Below are 16,054 nucleotides of genomic sequence, written 5' to 3'. Positions count from 1 at the left end.
CAAAAAGGCTAAATTCGCAGAGAAGATGATGACTCGAGGCTGTATGAAAACACACCCCTTCATGAAATTTTTGAAGGTTTTGTTTATAAAGATGTGCTTGGATAATAAGCTAGGCATGGTAGCCAAGATGGCAGGTGTGAAGTTTAATTCGGCGCCCTCGTTCCAGAGTTCATTGATTCACTGAATCGAACCAGTTGTGCTTGTCTGGAGGCTTGGGCGCTGAAGGACCTGAGATCAGCATGACTCCCCTCGAGCTTGAATTTACCAGGAGAGGGCGGACTGTAGAATGATGGAAACGCTTTCCATTCCACGCTCCGTGTCGCTTAATTTGTTGCAGATCTACCTGCGCCATGCACCCACCGTCCTGGGCGGTTGTTGCGGTGTGGCACGAGTACCTACAGTATGTACAATGCCAAACAAATGCACCCGTTACATTGGTGGCGGAGATGGCTTCGCGTGTGCAAACGGAGCATGCTAAACAAATTATGCCGCCAAAAATCGCCAGTACTGATTTGGCTACCAAAGCGCACAGAAGTGCATTTCGAAGAGACGAGACGATTTAAAAGCCGTGACCACGATTTTCCTGCATCAATATGCCAATTTGTCAACCCCTCAATGCATGGCTTTTTAAAACCACCAAGATCCCGCAGGTCATGCTCAAGACGCACGTGCAATGCCCTCAACAATGCCTAACAAGAGATTCGAGGAAATTGAAATTGGCTATACAGTGCGCGGCCAGGAATAATAATATCATGTCAGCAGCTGCGAGTAATATGGCTTGAAGGCTCAGGTCTTTCCGACCTCACGGGCCCAAATCGGAGGCTGTCGGGAGCCCGATGAGTCAAACCCGATTGCTAATAAACTTCTAGGGCGTTTACCTGACAATCATCTTGCCAACGACAAAGGAGCAACCAGAAGAACAATATCGCTAGAGTTTAAAGGTTTCTTGATAGAAATGTCGTCAAAACAACAGGTCGCCGTGATTGGGTAGGCAATTGATTATGCCTTGTCGCTTCTTCGGAGCACCGCTGACCACATCGGACATTTCCAGTGCCGGCGTCATCGGCCTGTCCGTCACATTGCAGTTGGCCCGCCGCGGTTACTCTGTGACGGTCATCGCACGCGAGCTTCCCGGCGACTGGGACATTGACTATGCGTCTCCCCGCGCCGGCGCGCACTTCCGGCCCGTGCCTGTCAAGACGGCGCAAGACGCGTTTGAGAATACATTGATGCGCGAGAGTTATGCTGAGCTGCGACGCATAGCGGACGATCACCTCGCCAAGGATGCGGGGGTAGCATTCATACCGGCCGTGGAGTACTTTGACACGGCGCCCGCAGCGGAGGAGCTCTCCATGTTCGCAGCCTGGCCGCAGTATCGTCAGCTGACGCCAGAGGAGATACCGGGCGCGGCGGGTCTGGTCGGAGGCATCGAAGCCGGCCTGACGTACTCTGCTTGGGTCATTGACACCCCGGCCTATCTACAGTGGCTTCGGCGCCAGGCTGAGTCGTGCGGTGCCGTCTTTGTACGCGCGAGGCTCGGCGCACCGCAAGAGGCGGCATTCGTCGCCCAGCAGCACCGGCCTGAGCTGGCGCTGCCGAGAGTTGTAGTAAACGCGAGTGGCAGCGGCTTCAACGACCCGGACTGTTTCCCATCACGCGGCCAGTTTATGCTCATCTCAAATAGCTACCACTCCACGGTTTCCCATCACTCGGCGGACGGGCATTCTACAGTTGTCATTCCTCGCCCTCTTGGCGGCGCCGTGATTGGGGGGACCAAGGAGCCAAATAATTGGTCGCCGAACAATTCGCAAGCGGCAATAGATGAAATTCTTCGACGCGTCGCGGCTGTCTGCCCAGATCTCCCACAACCCCCCGCGGAGGACCCCTCTACAGCACCTGGTATTCATATCAAGCAGGCTTACATTGGCCGCAGACCAATGCGCAAGGGCGGATTACGCCTTGAAAAGGAAGATGTTGCCATTCTAAAGACATGTGAAGATGGACTTGATAACGAACCCTCGGTCATCTCTGTGGTCCATTGCTATGGCGCAGGCCCGAATGGATACAAGATCGGATGGGCCGCAGCATCCCGCGCTGCCGCTCTTGTCGACGAATGCTTCACGGCACAAGGCAGCACGAAGTCATGCACAAGTTGATACGTCAATATACAAAATCTACATAGAACCGATACGCCTTTTACGCACATGGAAGAGCTCCCATGTCATGTAGTCCCGAATTCAGCTGCAACTTAAGTCATCTATTGGATAATGACACTCTTGAACCACGTCTTCATCTTCTTGGCGTTGGCGTCGGGCTTCTTGAAGAGGTGCTCGACGAGGACGCCATCGTGAAGCTCCTTGGGTGCCTCATATGTGAGCAGGTTCACGGCGGGGGCCTCGCGCTTGATCGTCTCGATTATAGCGAGGCTGTGGTCGCGCAGGACCTCTCGGCCGCCATAAGTGACGTAGATCTTGGGCACGACCGTCTCGAAGTCCCGGAACCAGCCAAAGTCGGCCTCAAGGGGCCGCGACCAGGGGTCCGCCTGGCTCTTGATGGTGGCGCGCTTGTGCGGCTCGACCGACTCGACGCTCAGCTTCTGGACAATGGCCGAGCTGACCATGTCATTGTTGCCGAAGACGCGGAAGGACTCGGTGTCGTCGCTCTGGCCGAGCCAGGCGGAGACGAGGAAGGCGCCGGCGAGGGGCTCCGACAGCTTGACCTCGGGCACGGCGGGCTGCTGGTGGAGGGCGTGGCCGAGGAACTGCATCGTGAGGTTGCCGCCGGCCGAGTCGCCGCCGACGACGATGTCGCGCGGCTGGAAACCCTGCGCGCGGATCTCCTCGTAGGCGGCGACGGTCTGGCGCAGCGGCACGGGTAGGACGCCGCGCGGGGCGAGGGTGTACTGGAGGAAGGCGACGGCGGTCTCGACGCCGGCCTCGACGCCGGCCATGACGTAGGTGTTCCAGGCCCAGAGGAAGTGGCCGGGGGAGGCGGGCAGCACGTAGCCGCCGCCGTGGAGGAAGAGCACCACCTTCTTGGCCTTGCTGCGGTCGCCGAGCCAGAGGATAGCCGAGTCGTCGACGCCCTTGGCGAGCTCCTGCACGTCGTGGACGACGCGGCTCTTGAAGTTGGGGGCGCTCCAGCGCTTGGCGGCGTACTGGATGAACTTGCTGTATTCCTGGCGCGTCGTCGGCTGCAGCTTCTGGATCTCCTTGCCGGTGAGGATGCCGAAAGTGGTGCGTACGACGGCGGCGAGGATGGCGGCGCGCGGCCGCATGCCGTGCACGGCGGAGAGCACGAGCATGCGCAGGATGTTGGCGGCCAGGCTCACGGGGACTGGAGGAGCTTTAATTTAGCAGGGGTTTCTTTGGTTCGGCGGGAGGGTGGTGAGGCGACGTACAGATGGTGAGGAGCTTGATAATCATCACCAGGCGCTCGGCGACGCTCATATGCGGCTTACTCGGGAAGCCAGCCTACATTGGATTTATCAGCATCGGTGTCTTTGCAGCCATGATTTCAACATCGTTTGTCGCGCGACAGATGGCACATTTCTCCTCTTTTACAAGAAGAAATCAGGGGCTACGCCTTTCACTCGGGTGAAGTCGAATTCGCCCACAGCATGAGGTCCCCTTCCGAAGAGACGTGTGCGTATAAGCTTACCATGGTGAACGGGTTTCGTCTGGGCTTTTTTCTATGTCTCGAGATCGGGTCGCACGAGCTTCAGCCGAGATGTCCACAACAGGAAACGGAGCAGTGACGACGCTCAACGGGGCTTGGCTTCGAAAATGACGATTGCCGCTGAGTAAGAGTGCGAGAACGAGGGCAAGCAGAAAAGAGGACGAAGAAAAGAAAAATTGGCAAAAAAAGGCAAATGTGAGGAGCTCAAGCTAATAAGGATATATACACATGCGCCGTGGGAACTTTGTTGATCGCCCTATTCACTTGGCCGGCGCACGGGAGACGGGGTAATGTGAAGTAGCCGAGGTTCACTGGACACAGTTGACATTGGCTCTCCGCACTAACAAACTAAACCCTTGGCCGTCTTTACAGTACAGTCTGTGGAGTCGCGCTGGAAGTCTTGGAATGGAGCTGCCCATTTGGGTCGTCCCTTGCTTATGGGGTTCAATGATTCAGCTCTTCGCGTGCTATTCAGGGACACACACGGCAGCGTGCTAGCCTGACGCCAAAGAGAGCTACAGAGAGAGGCTCCATCCCGCAGAGGGCTCGATGTGTGGATCAAGCTATGGCAAGAAGTTATTGGTAAATTTGTTGTCCAGTGGTGCCTGGCTGTTGGTCTGGTGGATGTGCGTGAGATGACGCAGATTCAACGATGCGGCGAACAGTAACTAGATTTGGCAAGCTGACCCCTGGGCAAAGGGCAGGACGATTTTGTGTTCCCTCACCAGTCCCGTGGATCTTGGCCGGAAACACGGCTCATCGAAGGCGAATCAGATGTCGATGGAGGTGAGAAGAGGTGAGAAAGTGTGAGACTGAGAGCCAATTCCTACGGATTCGCAGCGAATGCCGCATCCCCATCGAGTAAGAAGCCATACGCGGCTCTGACGTGGGCCGTTGCTTATTATTCCCTACAAGTGGCAGACTGCTTGCCCTCAGGAGATTGCGTAAAAGAGGGGGAAATATCTACATTTACGCTATAGCCTTGTGCTATATGATGACGGCTGTGCGCCCACCCTTACAAGGTAATTCAGCGCGGGTACTTTTGTGGCGGGAAGGATCTCTTTAAAAGTTCAACAGGGTATTTCCGTCCACCATTGCCGTCAATTATTCTTGGAAATCACAAGTCGAGCTGGACTACAATTTCAACTGGAAAAAGAACCGAGTCACGGAAGCAGTCATGTTCACCAATCGCGAGGGCTTCAACATCGACGCCGTCTGCACGACGCTCAGCCACGTCGTCAACCACCGCACCGCCGTCCCCGTCGCCCTCAGCCTCTCTCTCGAGCCCATCCTCGCGCGATGGGCGCCGGCCCTCCTCCAGACTCTCCTGCACAACGACACCGCCGCCCGCCTCCTGCGCCTCGCCGCTTCGCACCCGTCCCTGCGCCGACCCGCCTGGGCCGTCGGCCTGCTCACCTCTGCGTACGCGCTCAGCCGGTGGCTGTCGCACAAGAGCACCAACAACTGGGTCGAGGACGCGACCTGGGACTTTGACCGCGAGATCGTGCTCATCACCGGCGGCAGCAGCGGCATCGGCGCCGCCGTGGCGCAGGAGTTTCTGCGCCGCAACAAGCGGACCGCGGTGGTCGTCGTGGACGTCGGCCCGCTCAAGTGGGAGGTGCCGGCCGGGAGCGCCGGCCGGTTGCGCTTTTACGAGTGCGACTTGACGGACGCCGAGGCCGTGGCGGCCATGGCGGACAAGGTGCGCGCCGAGGTCGGCCACCCGACGGTGCTGTTCAACAACGCGGGCGTGGCCAGGGGCGCGCCGGTCCTGCTGGCGGCGCCGGCGGACTTGGAGCTCGTCATCAAGACGAACCTGCTGGCGCAGTACTACGTCACGCAGCAGTTCCTCGGCGACATGGTGCGCCGCGACCACGGACACATTGTCTACTCGGGGTCCCTGAGCTCCGTGATCGCCGGCCCGAGCATCGGCCCTTACTCGTCCACCAAGGCGGGCCTCTCCGCCCTACACGACGTAAGATTTTTTTTTCCCCTCCGCTGTTGCTTCAAAAAGTATCCAACTGACTTGTTTGCAGGCTCTTCAGCTGGAACTCAAGTTCATGTACGACGCGCCGCGGGTCCGCCAGACGCTGGGCATCTTTGGCTTCATCCGCACGCCCATGGTCGGCGCGGCGGCCAAGGGCGGCAGCTTCGCGGTTCCCTTCCTCGAGGTCGAGACCGTGGCCGAGGCCATTGTCGACTCCGTCTACAGCACGTACTCGCACACGATTTACAAGCCCGGCGCGGCCGCCTTCAGTGCAAGCTTGGTAAGTTGGCGTGAAGGAGCTTTAGCTGACCTTGCTTCCTTTCTTCTGCATTACATGAACCCAACTAATTTTTGCTTCAGCGAGGTGCTCCTGCGTGGATGTTGACGAATTTCCGCTTCGGCTTCGGGGTGGGCTTGGCTAAACTGCGCATGCCGGCTTTTGAAGAGCAGATTCGCAAGATTACGCAGAGGTAGGTATTGGAAGTTGGGAAGCTTATTATGTGTGGAAACGGCATGGTATTGGCTGCTATTATGGTGCAGCAGGTTTCACGAGTCAGATAATGTATTAGCAGCATGTTTTCTTTATCATGATTAAAATGGCATTATTCACTGTTCAGGATTTCGAATAGCATTACGAGAAAATCATTCCTCATCTGACTAGATCCTGGCTTCAAGAACCCGAACCCAGAGCTCACCAAGGAAGCTCTCCATCGTACGAAATCAGCTTTCCCACATCCGCATCCCTCTCCCGGTCTCGGAAATCATGCGTCTTGTCTCGTTTATATAATAACTCATTAAATCCAGACGTTCAGTGCCAAGCCCATCACCGATTTGCTGCAGATAGAGCGTAAGTGACGCTGGCTAAGACAAGCGCCCGGATAGGAGAAAAATATCTCTGGTCTCATCCTCATTCAACAGATTTGCGTATATCCATCCAGTCACAGCCCCTACTAATCTTTCCCCGCCTCCTAGCGCTGCGATGCAGATGGCAGTTGTTTTCGATCGCGGTCCTTGTCGACAGCGCTGACTACTGTCCCCATGACATCGTCTCATCTTAAAGTCCAAGCAAAAGGGCCTCGACACACAAGTGATAACGCGAAGATGACGTGACTCCCCGCATCAGAGCACCTACGGCCCCAGTTGCCGCCCGCCAAACTGTCCAACACGGCCCCATCACTGGACGATTTTAGTGCTGCGATCGTTAATAAGAGCATGTGCGCTAAAAGTATGATGGAGTACATAGCTGCTGTCAAAGCCTATTTCGGTTGCTCCAAGACCCTTCCTTTGAATTGCAGTCGCGGGCTGGTCTCGTCGAAGCCCAAGTGGGAGAACAAGACACTGTACTGCAACCATGCGAATGCCGGCCCGATGTAGTCTGCGTTGCATCAGGCGACTGCAGCAAAGACGCATGATTGCTCCGCGACCGGCTCACTTACCCTTTTGGGTTGAAGGACGAAGCTGAGAGACCCTGCCACATGCTCATCTGTTCCGCCTCCCGGCTATATGTCTCTGTACACAGTATCCGTACCCGTACCCGTAGAATGACCGTCCATTCCGCGCTGCAGAGACAACCCGTTCAGGCCCTAGCAAACTAGCAGTATCAAACAAGCTAGCCAGTCATTTCACAGCGATCAAGTAAGCCGCATACCAATCAATTATCCGTCTCCGTCTAGGTGCCATCTTCCCGCTCCCTCGTCGCACTAGAGGCGCGGGGGCCTCGGTTCCCTCCCAGCTCTACGGGGTGCTGTATTTTAAACTAAAAATACTTGAAGCTCGAGCAACGGCTGCCATTTCTTCTCCCCCTCCTTTCAGCTACAAGCCTGTCCAGCTGCCCCTTTCAAAGCCTGTGTTTGCAGGCCTCAGCTCAGCTCCAACGCGGCTCCGGCGGCGGCAAGAAACTCCCCAGCATGGCGGTCGAAAAGAACAACATCACCTACAGCCAGTTTGCCTGCATAGGCACCGGCTTCTCGGGTATCGGCCTTGGCGCGACCCTAAAGCGATGGTACAACATCACCGACGTCGTGCTCTTTGAGCGCGAGAGCAAGCTGGGCGGCACATGGCACATTAACCAGTACCCAGGTCAGTGCCACAATTGGCGTCAAGAATAAAAATAAAAAATGAACTTTGCTAAAATGCCAGTCTCGTGGCCTTGATAGGATGCGCCTGCGACGTTCCATCCCCGCTGTACAGCTTCTCCTTTGCCCCCAACGGCGACTGGAAGAAGCTCTTCAACGCCCAGACCGACATTCTCGACTACCTGACCAAGATCTCCGAGGACTATGGCCTGCTCTCCAAGATGCGCTTCAACTCGACCGTCGAGCGCTGCGAGTGGAACGAGGCCCGGGCGCGCTGGCGGATGGATATCCGCGACAGCACCACCGGCACCGTCTCCTACCACGAGTGCAAGTTCCTCTTCAGCGGCGTCGGCCAGCTGATCCAGCCGCGCGTGCCCAACTTCCCCGGCGCGCAGAGCTTCAAGGGCGACATGTTCCACGCGGCCCGCTGGAACCACGACGTGTCGCTCAAGGGCAAGAACGTCGTCGTCGTCGGCAACGGCTGCACGGCCGACCAGATCGTCCCGGCCATCGTCAAGGAGACCAAGTCGCTCACCCAGATCGTGCGCTCCAAGCACTGGATCGTCAAGCCGCCGCTGATGCCCAACTTTCGCCTCATGAGCTTCCTCTTCAAGCGCGTGCCGGGCCTGCTCAACCTGATGCGCCTGGCCATCTGGCTGGCCCTGGAGAACTCGTGGCGCGCCTTCTACCTGACCAGGACCGCGGCGAGTCTGCGCAAGGCAAAGGAGGCCACGACGCGCGCCTACATGAAGGAGCTCGCCCCGGAGAAGTACCACGACTTGCTCATCCCGGACTTTCCGATCGGCTGCAAGCGACGCATCTTCAACCCCGGCTACCTCGAGTCCCTGAACGAGGAGAACCTCACGCTCACGGACAGCCCCATCCTCGAGCTCCTCCCGGAAGGGGTCCGCACAAAGGACGGCGTCATCAAGGCGGACGTTATCGCGCTCGCCACGGGGTACACGACAAACAGCTTCCTGCCTCGTATCGAGGTCGTCGGCAGAAACGGCGAGACGGCGGAGGAGCATTGGAAAAAGACCGACGGCGCCGCAGCCTACAACGCCGTTTTACTAAGCGGGTTCCCCAACTTTTTCATGATTCTCGGTAAGTTTGCCTTGTATTTATTGACGTTCCGCAGAGAGGGCGGGGCTAACTCGCGATTCAGGCCCAAATACCGTCACTGGCCACACCTCGACCGTCTTTGCCATCGAGAACGCCATCAACTACTCGCTGCGCATCATCAAGCCGGTGTTGGATGGTGAGGCCGTCTCGATCGACTGCTTCCAGGAAGCCGAGGACCGATGGGATCAGAAAATGCAAGACGGCCTGAAAAATACCGTTTGGGCTGATGGCATCTGCAACAACTGGTACTCTCGCAACGCCGAAGGAAAGCAGGCTCGCAACTCGTCGACATATCCCTTTACGCAAGCCCACTACTGGTACAAGTGCCTGTTTCCAGTCTATGAAGACCTAAAATATACTGTGAGTTTTTCAACTATGACATCATAAACCATAGGATGCTAATCAGCTTCATAGCCTACGCTAGACCGCCGGACAAAGAGACTCGGCCGCTACATCAAGATTGCAGCCTTTGCGTTTGCCCTCTTCTTGTCCGTCAAGGCCGTGCGTGCCGTAAGGGAAGAAGGCCTCAAGAATATGGTCCAAAGCTACGCGATCCAAGCCTTTGTCAAGTTCCATATGCTTCGCATGCGCGTTCGAGAAGCCATCGGATCGAAATAGAAGCATGAATACCTACCTAGAACATCCCTAGTTATTTCCCAAAGATTGGGCCAGATTGTAAACCACCGCATTGTTGCATCAACTCTGAATCAAATATTCATCAACAGTAAATTTCCCATGGTCTAGTGCAAAATGTGTAGTTTTACAGACAATTTTGTGTACAGTGGTATAACATATGTCGCTGCCGCGTTCTCCTCCCTGCTTCAGGACGACTTGCCCGTACCAGAGACGAGCAGCACAACGCTGCCGAGCTGGCGGCGAACATCCTCCTTTCCGACGTCGTGCGTGTCCTCCACCTCGCCCCAGTGGCCCGTCTGCCAGTCCACCTCGAGGCTCGTCGCGCGCGCCGCCTCCTCCGCCCCGAACCGCGCGCCCTCGCGCGTCGCGGGCAGACCGGCCGGGCCCTCGCTCCACTCGGCGACGACGCGCGCGGCGGCCACGAGGCTCTTGCCTGCCAGCACGGCCCTCTCGAGGCCGGCAATCTCCCAGGCCGAGAGGCCCACGACCCAGCCGCGGACCACCTCGCGCACGCCCTCGTCCTGGCTGGCCGGGAAGATGGAGTGGCCGTCGAGCACGGGCTTGATGGCCACGCCGGGCCACACGTGTGTCGCCAGGAAGCCGACCGTGTCCTCGGCGACGCGCTTCTGCACGTCGCGCAGGGACTCGCCCGCCTCGTTGCGCAGGTCCTGCGCGCCCGCGGGCGGCGCCCAGCAGAGCAGCGAGTCCGTGTCGAGGTACCGCAGGACCGAGTCGGCGATGGCGGCGCGGATCGTCCCGCCGCCGGCGGCATCGTCTTCGGCGGCAATGTCGGTCGCCCGGCAGACGAGGCTCGTCAGCGGGATCAGGTGCTGCCGGGTCGCCTGCTGCGCCGAGGTGAGCAGGTCCCACTCAATGGCGAGCGCCGTCGCAAGCGTCGGCTTGCTGAGCGGCACGCGGACGATCTCCTTGGTGTTGGGGTGGCGCAGCGGGCGCGCGTCGAGGAACACCTGCAGCGCGCCGTCGACCTCGGCGACCGAGACGTCCTTCCAGAATCGGCGCTTCATCGGCGAGAGGGAGGATCCCTTGCCGTCCTTGGCGCTGCGGATGGCCTTGGCCGTCTTGAGCATCTCGGCCTGCTTCCGGCGGCGCTCGACTCGCTCGTTGGGCGTCGGCCGCTGGACGGGCGCGGGCGCTTCGGGGGGCGGGCCGGTGCCGACGACGGGGGCGACGTTGGCCGCCTTGACGGCGGAGGCGTGGATGCTGCGGATCGTAAGCGGCGTCGTGCCATTGGCGATTCGCGGCGCCAGGCGCAGCGGTATTCGCATGGCTGGCTGCATGGCTGCGGTAGATGTGGTGTGATGTTGGTTGTAGAAGATGGATTAGGTGAGGTTTAGAAATTTTGGAGCTCTACTCCTATGTGGATGTCATAGCTCCAGAGGCACTGGCAGCGCATCCTGGACAACAACTTGACCAATTTGACTCAGACGAAAAACAAGGAAAAGAAAGTATTGCGGGCGAAAAAAAAAAAATAGCAATAAGCATTTTGCAGCTTAGCTAGTCAGTATTTCCGGCTTCACTTGTGTTGTCTATCTCACCGTTCGCAGGACCCCATGTGCGTCAAGATACTTCATCAGTACGAGCGGCAGCATCTACCACAGCCTGCTTCATCAACATAATGGATAGTCAGATATGAATAGACTCTGCATAAATTCACCTTCATGTTTAAAGACACCGTATTTTCTACATAATATTTACTAAATTACACTCGCAATTCTCTGGCAAAGTAGAACTTGGTCACGTGATTCGTCCCACATCCCTCGAAGTGTCGACGTGGAGATTCCCCTGGCGGACCAGATACACCACGACACCCGCAACCCAAAACCACCCTCGCAAGCCAGTCGCCCATCATGAGCTACGGCAAAAAGGACGAAGATGCCGACCTGGGTCTGGTCAAGGTGGATCGCACGCAGGTCTTCCAAGAAGGTTCGTCTGCGAACAATGGCCGCCTCGCGCGCCAGCTGCCCTTGAACGCACCCCGCCATTCGATACTAACAAGCTGGCCCAAACAGCTCGACTCTTCAACAGCTCCCCGATTCAGCCGCGCCGATGCCGCATCCTCCTGACCAAGATTGCCCTCCTCTTCTACACGGGCGAGAAGTTCCCGACCAATGAAGCCACCACGCTCTTCTTCGGTATCTCGAAGCTCTTCCAGAACAAGGATGCCAGTCTCCGCCAGATGGTGCACCTTGTCATCAAGGAGCTCGCCAACTCGGCCGAGGACATTATCATGGTCACGAGTACCATTATGAAGGACACGGGTGGCGGCAGCGATGCGATTTACCGCCCTAATGCCATCAGAGCCCTCTGCCGTATCATTGACGTGCGTCCTCCAGATCATCATGGCTACTCCTATTTGCGCTCCGTATTGACCTCCCCTTAGGCCACGACTGTCCAATCGATCGAACGTGTTATGAAGACTGCGATTGTCGACAAGAACTCTTCCGTCTCCTCCGCCGCTCTCGTTTCCTCTTACCACCTCCTCCCCATCGCCAAGGATGTCGTTCGCCGCTGGCAGAGCGAGACCCAGGAGGCAGCCGCCAACTCCAAGTCTGGCGGTGGCTTCTCCCTCGGTTTCTCGTCCAGCAACCAGATGCCCGTGAACAACTCGAGCATGACGCAATACCATGCCATTGGCCTGCTCTATCAGATGCGCATGCACGACCGCATGGCCCTGGTCAAGATGGTTCAACAGTTCGGTTCCCCTGGTGCTGTGAAGAGCGCTCCTGCTACCGTCATGCTGGTCAGGCTCGCCGCCCAGCTCGCTGAGGAGGACGCCTCTCTACGCAAGCCCATGTCGCAGCTTCTCGTAGGCTGGTTGCGCCACAAGTCTGAGATGGTCAACTTTGAGGCCGCTAAGGCTATCTGTGATCTTCGCGACGTCACCGACGATGAGATCAACCAGGCGGTCCACGTCCTCCAGATGTTCCTCACCTCGCCCCGCGCTGTCACCAAGTTCGCCGCTCTCCGCATCCTTCACAACTTCGCTTCATTCAAGCCCACCGCCGTCGCTCCCTGCAACCAAGACATTGAGCTCCTCATCTCCAACTCGAACCGCTCCATTGCTACGTTTGCGATTACGACGCTTCTTAAGACTGGTAACGAAGCTAGTGTCGACCGACTGATGAAGCAAATTGCCAGCTTCATGTCCGAGATCACCGACGAATTCAAGATTACCATTGTCGAGGCCATCCGCACACTGTGCCTCAAGTTCCCCAGCAAGCAGGCTGGCATGTTGACTTTCCTCAGCGGCATCCTGCGCGACGAGGGCGGCTATGAGTTCAAGAAGGCTGTCATTGAGAGCATGTTCGACTTGATCAAGTTTGTTCCTGACTCCAAGGACGAAGCACTGGCTCACCTGTGCGAGTTTATTGAGGACTGCGAGTTCACCAAGCTTGCGGTGCGCATCCTGCATCTCATTGGTCTCGAGGGACCCAAGACCAGCAACCCTACCAAATATATTCGCTACATCTACAACCGTGTCGTGTTGGAAAACGCCATTGTTCGTGCGGCTGCCGTGACGGCGTTGGCCAAGTTCGGCGTTGGACAGACTGATGCCGACGTCAAGAGCAGTGTCAAGGTTCTGCTGACTCGCTGTCTGGACGATGTCGATGACGAAGTCCGCGACCGTGCTGCGCTCAACCTGAAGCTCATGAGCGAGGAGGATGACGAGATGGCCAGCAACTTTGTCAAGAATGAGAACATGTTCGCGCTGCCATACTTTGAGCACCAACTTGTCATGTACGTGACATCAGACGACAAGAGCAACTTTGAGAACCCCTTCGATATCTCAAAGATTCCTGTCGTTACACGAGAGCAGGCCGATGCCGAGGACAGAACCAAGAAACTCACGGCGACGACACCTACACTGAAAGCACCCAAGGCTGGCCCGACCAAGGCTCCCGCATCTGGAGCTGAGGCTGCCGCTGCTGCTTCTGCGCAGGCACAAAAATACACGGAGGAGCTTACAGCCATTCCCGACATGGCCGAGTTTGGCAGCGTGCTCAAGTCATCACCTGTCATTGAGCTTACTGAGGCGGAGACGGAATATGTTGTGTCTCTAGTAAAGCATATTTTCAAGGAGCACATTGTTCTTCAATTCGACGTCAAGAACACCCTGCCAGATACCATCTTGGAGAACGTGTCAGTGGTAGCGTCGCCCTCTGAGGAGGACGAGCTTGAGGAGGTATTTATCCTGCAGTCTGATCGACTCGCAACGGATGAGCCTGGCAAGGTCTACGTTGCGTTTAAAAAGGTGAACGGCGAGGGCTCTCTGCCCGTCTCATCATTTACAAACATTCTTCGGTTCACCAGCAAGGAGATTGACCCGTCAACGGGCGAGCCGGAGGAGACTGGCTACGACGACGAGTACGAGGTGTCAGAGTTCGAGCTTACCGGCAGCGACTACATCATTCCTACCTTTGCCAGCAACTTCAACCACCTGTGGGAACAGATTGGAGCGTCTGGAGAAGAGGCGGAAGAGACTCTGCAGCTAAGCAGCATGAAGAGCATTGCAGGTGAGTTTAGGAGATTTTTTTGGGATTCTGAAGGCCAGGAACCCAATGCTAATGCAAGTTTACAGAGGCGACGGAACAGCTCACACAGGCACTGTCACTTCAACCGTTGGAGGGAACGGATGTTCCTGTCAATCAGAGCACACATACACTGAAGCTTCTGGGCAAGACTGTAAGCGGCGGGCGGGTAGTGGCGACGGTGCGAATGGCATTCTCGTCCAAATCTGGTGTAACGACAAAGATTACGGTGCGCACCGAGGAGGAGAATGTGGCGGCACTGGTAATTGCATCTGTAGCGTAAAAGGGAGACTGTGGCCGAGGACAGGCGTTGCGGGTAATAGCGCGTTGGTGGATAGAGTCATGATATACAATGCCGAGCGCATTTTAAAAGACAATTTTACGATCAGAACCTTCTAATCTTAGGCTTCGGGTGTATGATGGAAGTAAGATGGTCATGTTTGATGCATGCCATGGCTGTTTTGGAGACTGTTTGAGTTACCTGGTGCTAGATCTAGCAACTCGCAAGGCTGCCAGGTCTGTTCATGGTTGGTGGAGATGGGTGGCCAGTGGCTGGGCGGGATGCAAGCCACGGTGTTGAATAGTGGGCAGTGTAGTATTGGCAAAGATACCCTCTCATTGAAGGAAACGGGAGCTGGAATAACTAGAGGATGGGCTTTTTCTTGTCCCAACAAATAGAGCCGTGGTTGTTGTGTTCAAGTCAAATGATGTCGTCATGTGCGCTGGTCAGGATGTGGTATAGGCGGGCTGGGTAGAGAGGGAAGTCTGGTGAAGCTGTTGGCGATAGGGAGAGAGCAGTAGAGAGTATTTAGAAGGCTTACAAGTGAAATTCTTAACCTACACACGTGAAGAGAGCAACTGATGCGTTATTTTCACCGGTTTGATCTTTCGCGATTCCTTGTGCGTGGGTTGGGTTTTCGTCGTATCGTCGTACAGGGTACTTGCGAGTAAGTATGGACGGGCCGGGAGAGTCAGTAACAAGCGCAACTATGTAGATGGCGGGAAAGCTTCAACGATTTGGGCGGGAGGAATGCGAAAAGGGCATCAACAGGAAGACGCTAGAGCAAGATAGGGTCATTTCTGACCAGTGGCAAGCAGGCCTTTTGCTTTTTTTACCTGCAGTAGTTCCATCCTTTGGGGAGGAAAGGCCCGGCTACATGGATTCCCCTCGTCGGTGTGGGAAGCGCCGAGGCAAATGGAGGCTAGGGAATGGACTTTTTGGCATATGCTTTGCGGGGGAGGGGTGATGGAAGAGGTGTCGCATCCGGGAAAAATAGGATGCGGGGGAGATGTGTGTAATGATGGACAGCAAGGTCTATTCATAACGTGTGTTTTGTTTTATCAGGTAAATGAATCAAGTTGTTGAGACGGGTTTCATGACGCAAGGGCAGACAAGGTGTCTGTTACAAGTCTAATGTTGGTGACGTATTAAAGCTACATTACCCAACCCAGTGCCATGAGGTGTCGTGGCACAGGGTCTTGTTTGAAATTTTGCTGACCTACCTATTGAAAAGTGAGTAAATCAGTAACAAGTACATAAGCTCGAGGCTGGCAAGGTCAGCGATCAAGGTTGCGTGCGGCAGGCCTCGGCTGCATGGTGGCGACTTGAGTTGGTGACAGGACACGGCATAACAGGCTCTGCCGTATCTTGTTCTCGTCACAGCCAGAAAGCGGTGCATCTCTGCCTCGAAAAAGTTTCAGAAAACTAAATGAAAAATTGTAGGTATTCTGTCCATGTTCCATTTATTTTTAGGTAGTACTTCTCTCAAACAATTTACAAGTTGAAACTGCCGATTTCTTTCACAAATCAATCGTGGCTGTTCAATATCCGTCCTACTAACAAGTACCTGTGGCTGTAGGTGGCTGTGCGAATCAACGCGTTGAAGGTCTGGAGCTCCCCGGTACATCCGGGCCCACCTAATCATTGCTGCCCAGCAAGTACCTACCCAGCCCAGCCCAGTTAGCTTTCCTCCCCTGACACGCCTAATCACAGGCACCTAAAAGAG

General features: G+C 56.1%; 6 protein-coding genes across 6 annotated transcripts; 4 read left to right on the top strand and 2 right to left on the bottom strand.

Annotated features, from left to right (window-relative positions):
- Window positions 1-1,001: 1,001 nt before the first annotated feature.
- ISF_06013 (NAD(P)-binding domain protein) lies at window positions 1,002-2,156 on the top strand (the record flags this gene model as incomplete). The annotated part of the gene is made up of 1 exon (XM_018849617.1): window positions 1,002-2,156. The coding sequence occupies one exon, from the start codon at window positions 1,002-1,004 to the stop codon at window positions 2,154-2,156; it is 1,155 nt and encodes a 384-aa protein (XP_018703115.1).
- A 101-nt stretch (window positions 2,157-2,257) lies between these two features.
- Window positions 2,258-3,449, bottom strand: ISF_06012 (alpha/beta hydrolase fold protein; the record flags this gene model as incomplete). The annotated part of the gene is made up of 2 exons (XM_018849616.1): window positions 2,258-3,336; window positions 3,401-3,449. 2 exons carry the CDS (start codon window positions 3,447-3,449, stop codon window positions 2,258-2,260), a joined length of 1,128 nt encoding a protein of 375 aa, XP_018703114.1.
- A 1,406-nt stretch (window positions 3,450-4,855) lies between these two features.
- ISF_06011 (NAD(P)-binding domain protein) lies at window positions 4,856-6,139 on the top strand (the record flags this gene model as incomplete). The annotated part of the gene is made up of 3 exons (XM_018849615.1): window positions 4,856-5,653; window positions 5,715-5,945; window positions 6,026-6,139. 3 exons carry the CDS (start codon window positions 4,856-4,858, stop codon window positions 6,137-6,139), a joined length of 1,143 nt encoding a protein of 380 aa, XP_018703113.1.
- Window positions 6,140-7,572: 1,433 nt separating this feature from the next.
- Window positions 7,573-9,480, top strand: ISF_06010 (Flavin monooxygenase-like protein; the record flags this gene model as incomplete). Its single annotated transcript, XM_018849614.1, has 4 exons — window positions 7,573-7,744; window positions 7,822-8,844; window positions 8,906-9,222; window positions 9,277-9,480. The coding sequence occupies 4 exons, from the start codon at window positions 7,573-7,575 to the stop codon at window positions 9,478-9,480; spliced, it is 1,716 nt and encodes a 571-aa protein (XP_018703112.1).
- Window positions 9,481-9,683: 203 nt separating this feature from the next.
- ISF_06009 (mitochondrial molecular chaperone) lies at window positions 9,684-10,796 on the bottom strand (the record flags this gene model as incomplete). Its single annotated transcript, XM_018849613.1, has 1 exon — window positions 9,684-10,796. One exon carries the CDS (start codon window positions 10,794-10,796, stop codon window positions 9,684-9,686), a length of 1,113 nt encoding a protein of 370 aa, XP_018703111.1.
- Window positions 10,797-11,366: 570 nt separating this feature from the next.
- Window positions 11,367-14,331, top strand: ISF_06008 (Coatomer, gamma subunit; the record flags this gene model as incomplete). The annotated part of the gene is made up of 4 exons (XM_018849612.1): window positions 11,367-11,442; window positions 11,529-11,839; window positions 11,900-14,033; window positions 14,099-14,331. 4 exons carry the CDS (start codon window positions 11,367-11,369, stop codon window positions 14,329-14,331), a joined length of 2,754 nt encoding a protein of 917 aa, XP_018703110.1.
- Window positions 14,332-16,054: the final 1,723 nt, after the last annotated feature.

Source organism: Cordyceps fumosorosea (genome assembly GCF_001636725.1).
Source record: "Cordyceps fumosorosea ARSEF 2679 chromosome Unknown scaffold_15, whole genome shotgun sequence".
Classification (NCBI taxonomy): Eukaryota; Fungi; Ascomycota; class Sordariomycetes; order Hypocreales; family Cordycipitaceae; genus Cordyceps; species Cordyceps fumosorosea.
Note: the sequence above shows the minus strand (reverse complement) of the source record. Positions and strands in the feature narration are given on the sequence as shown.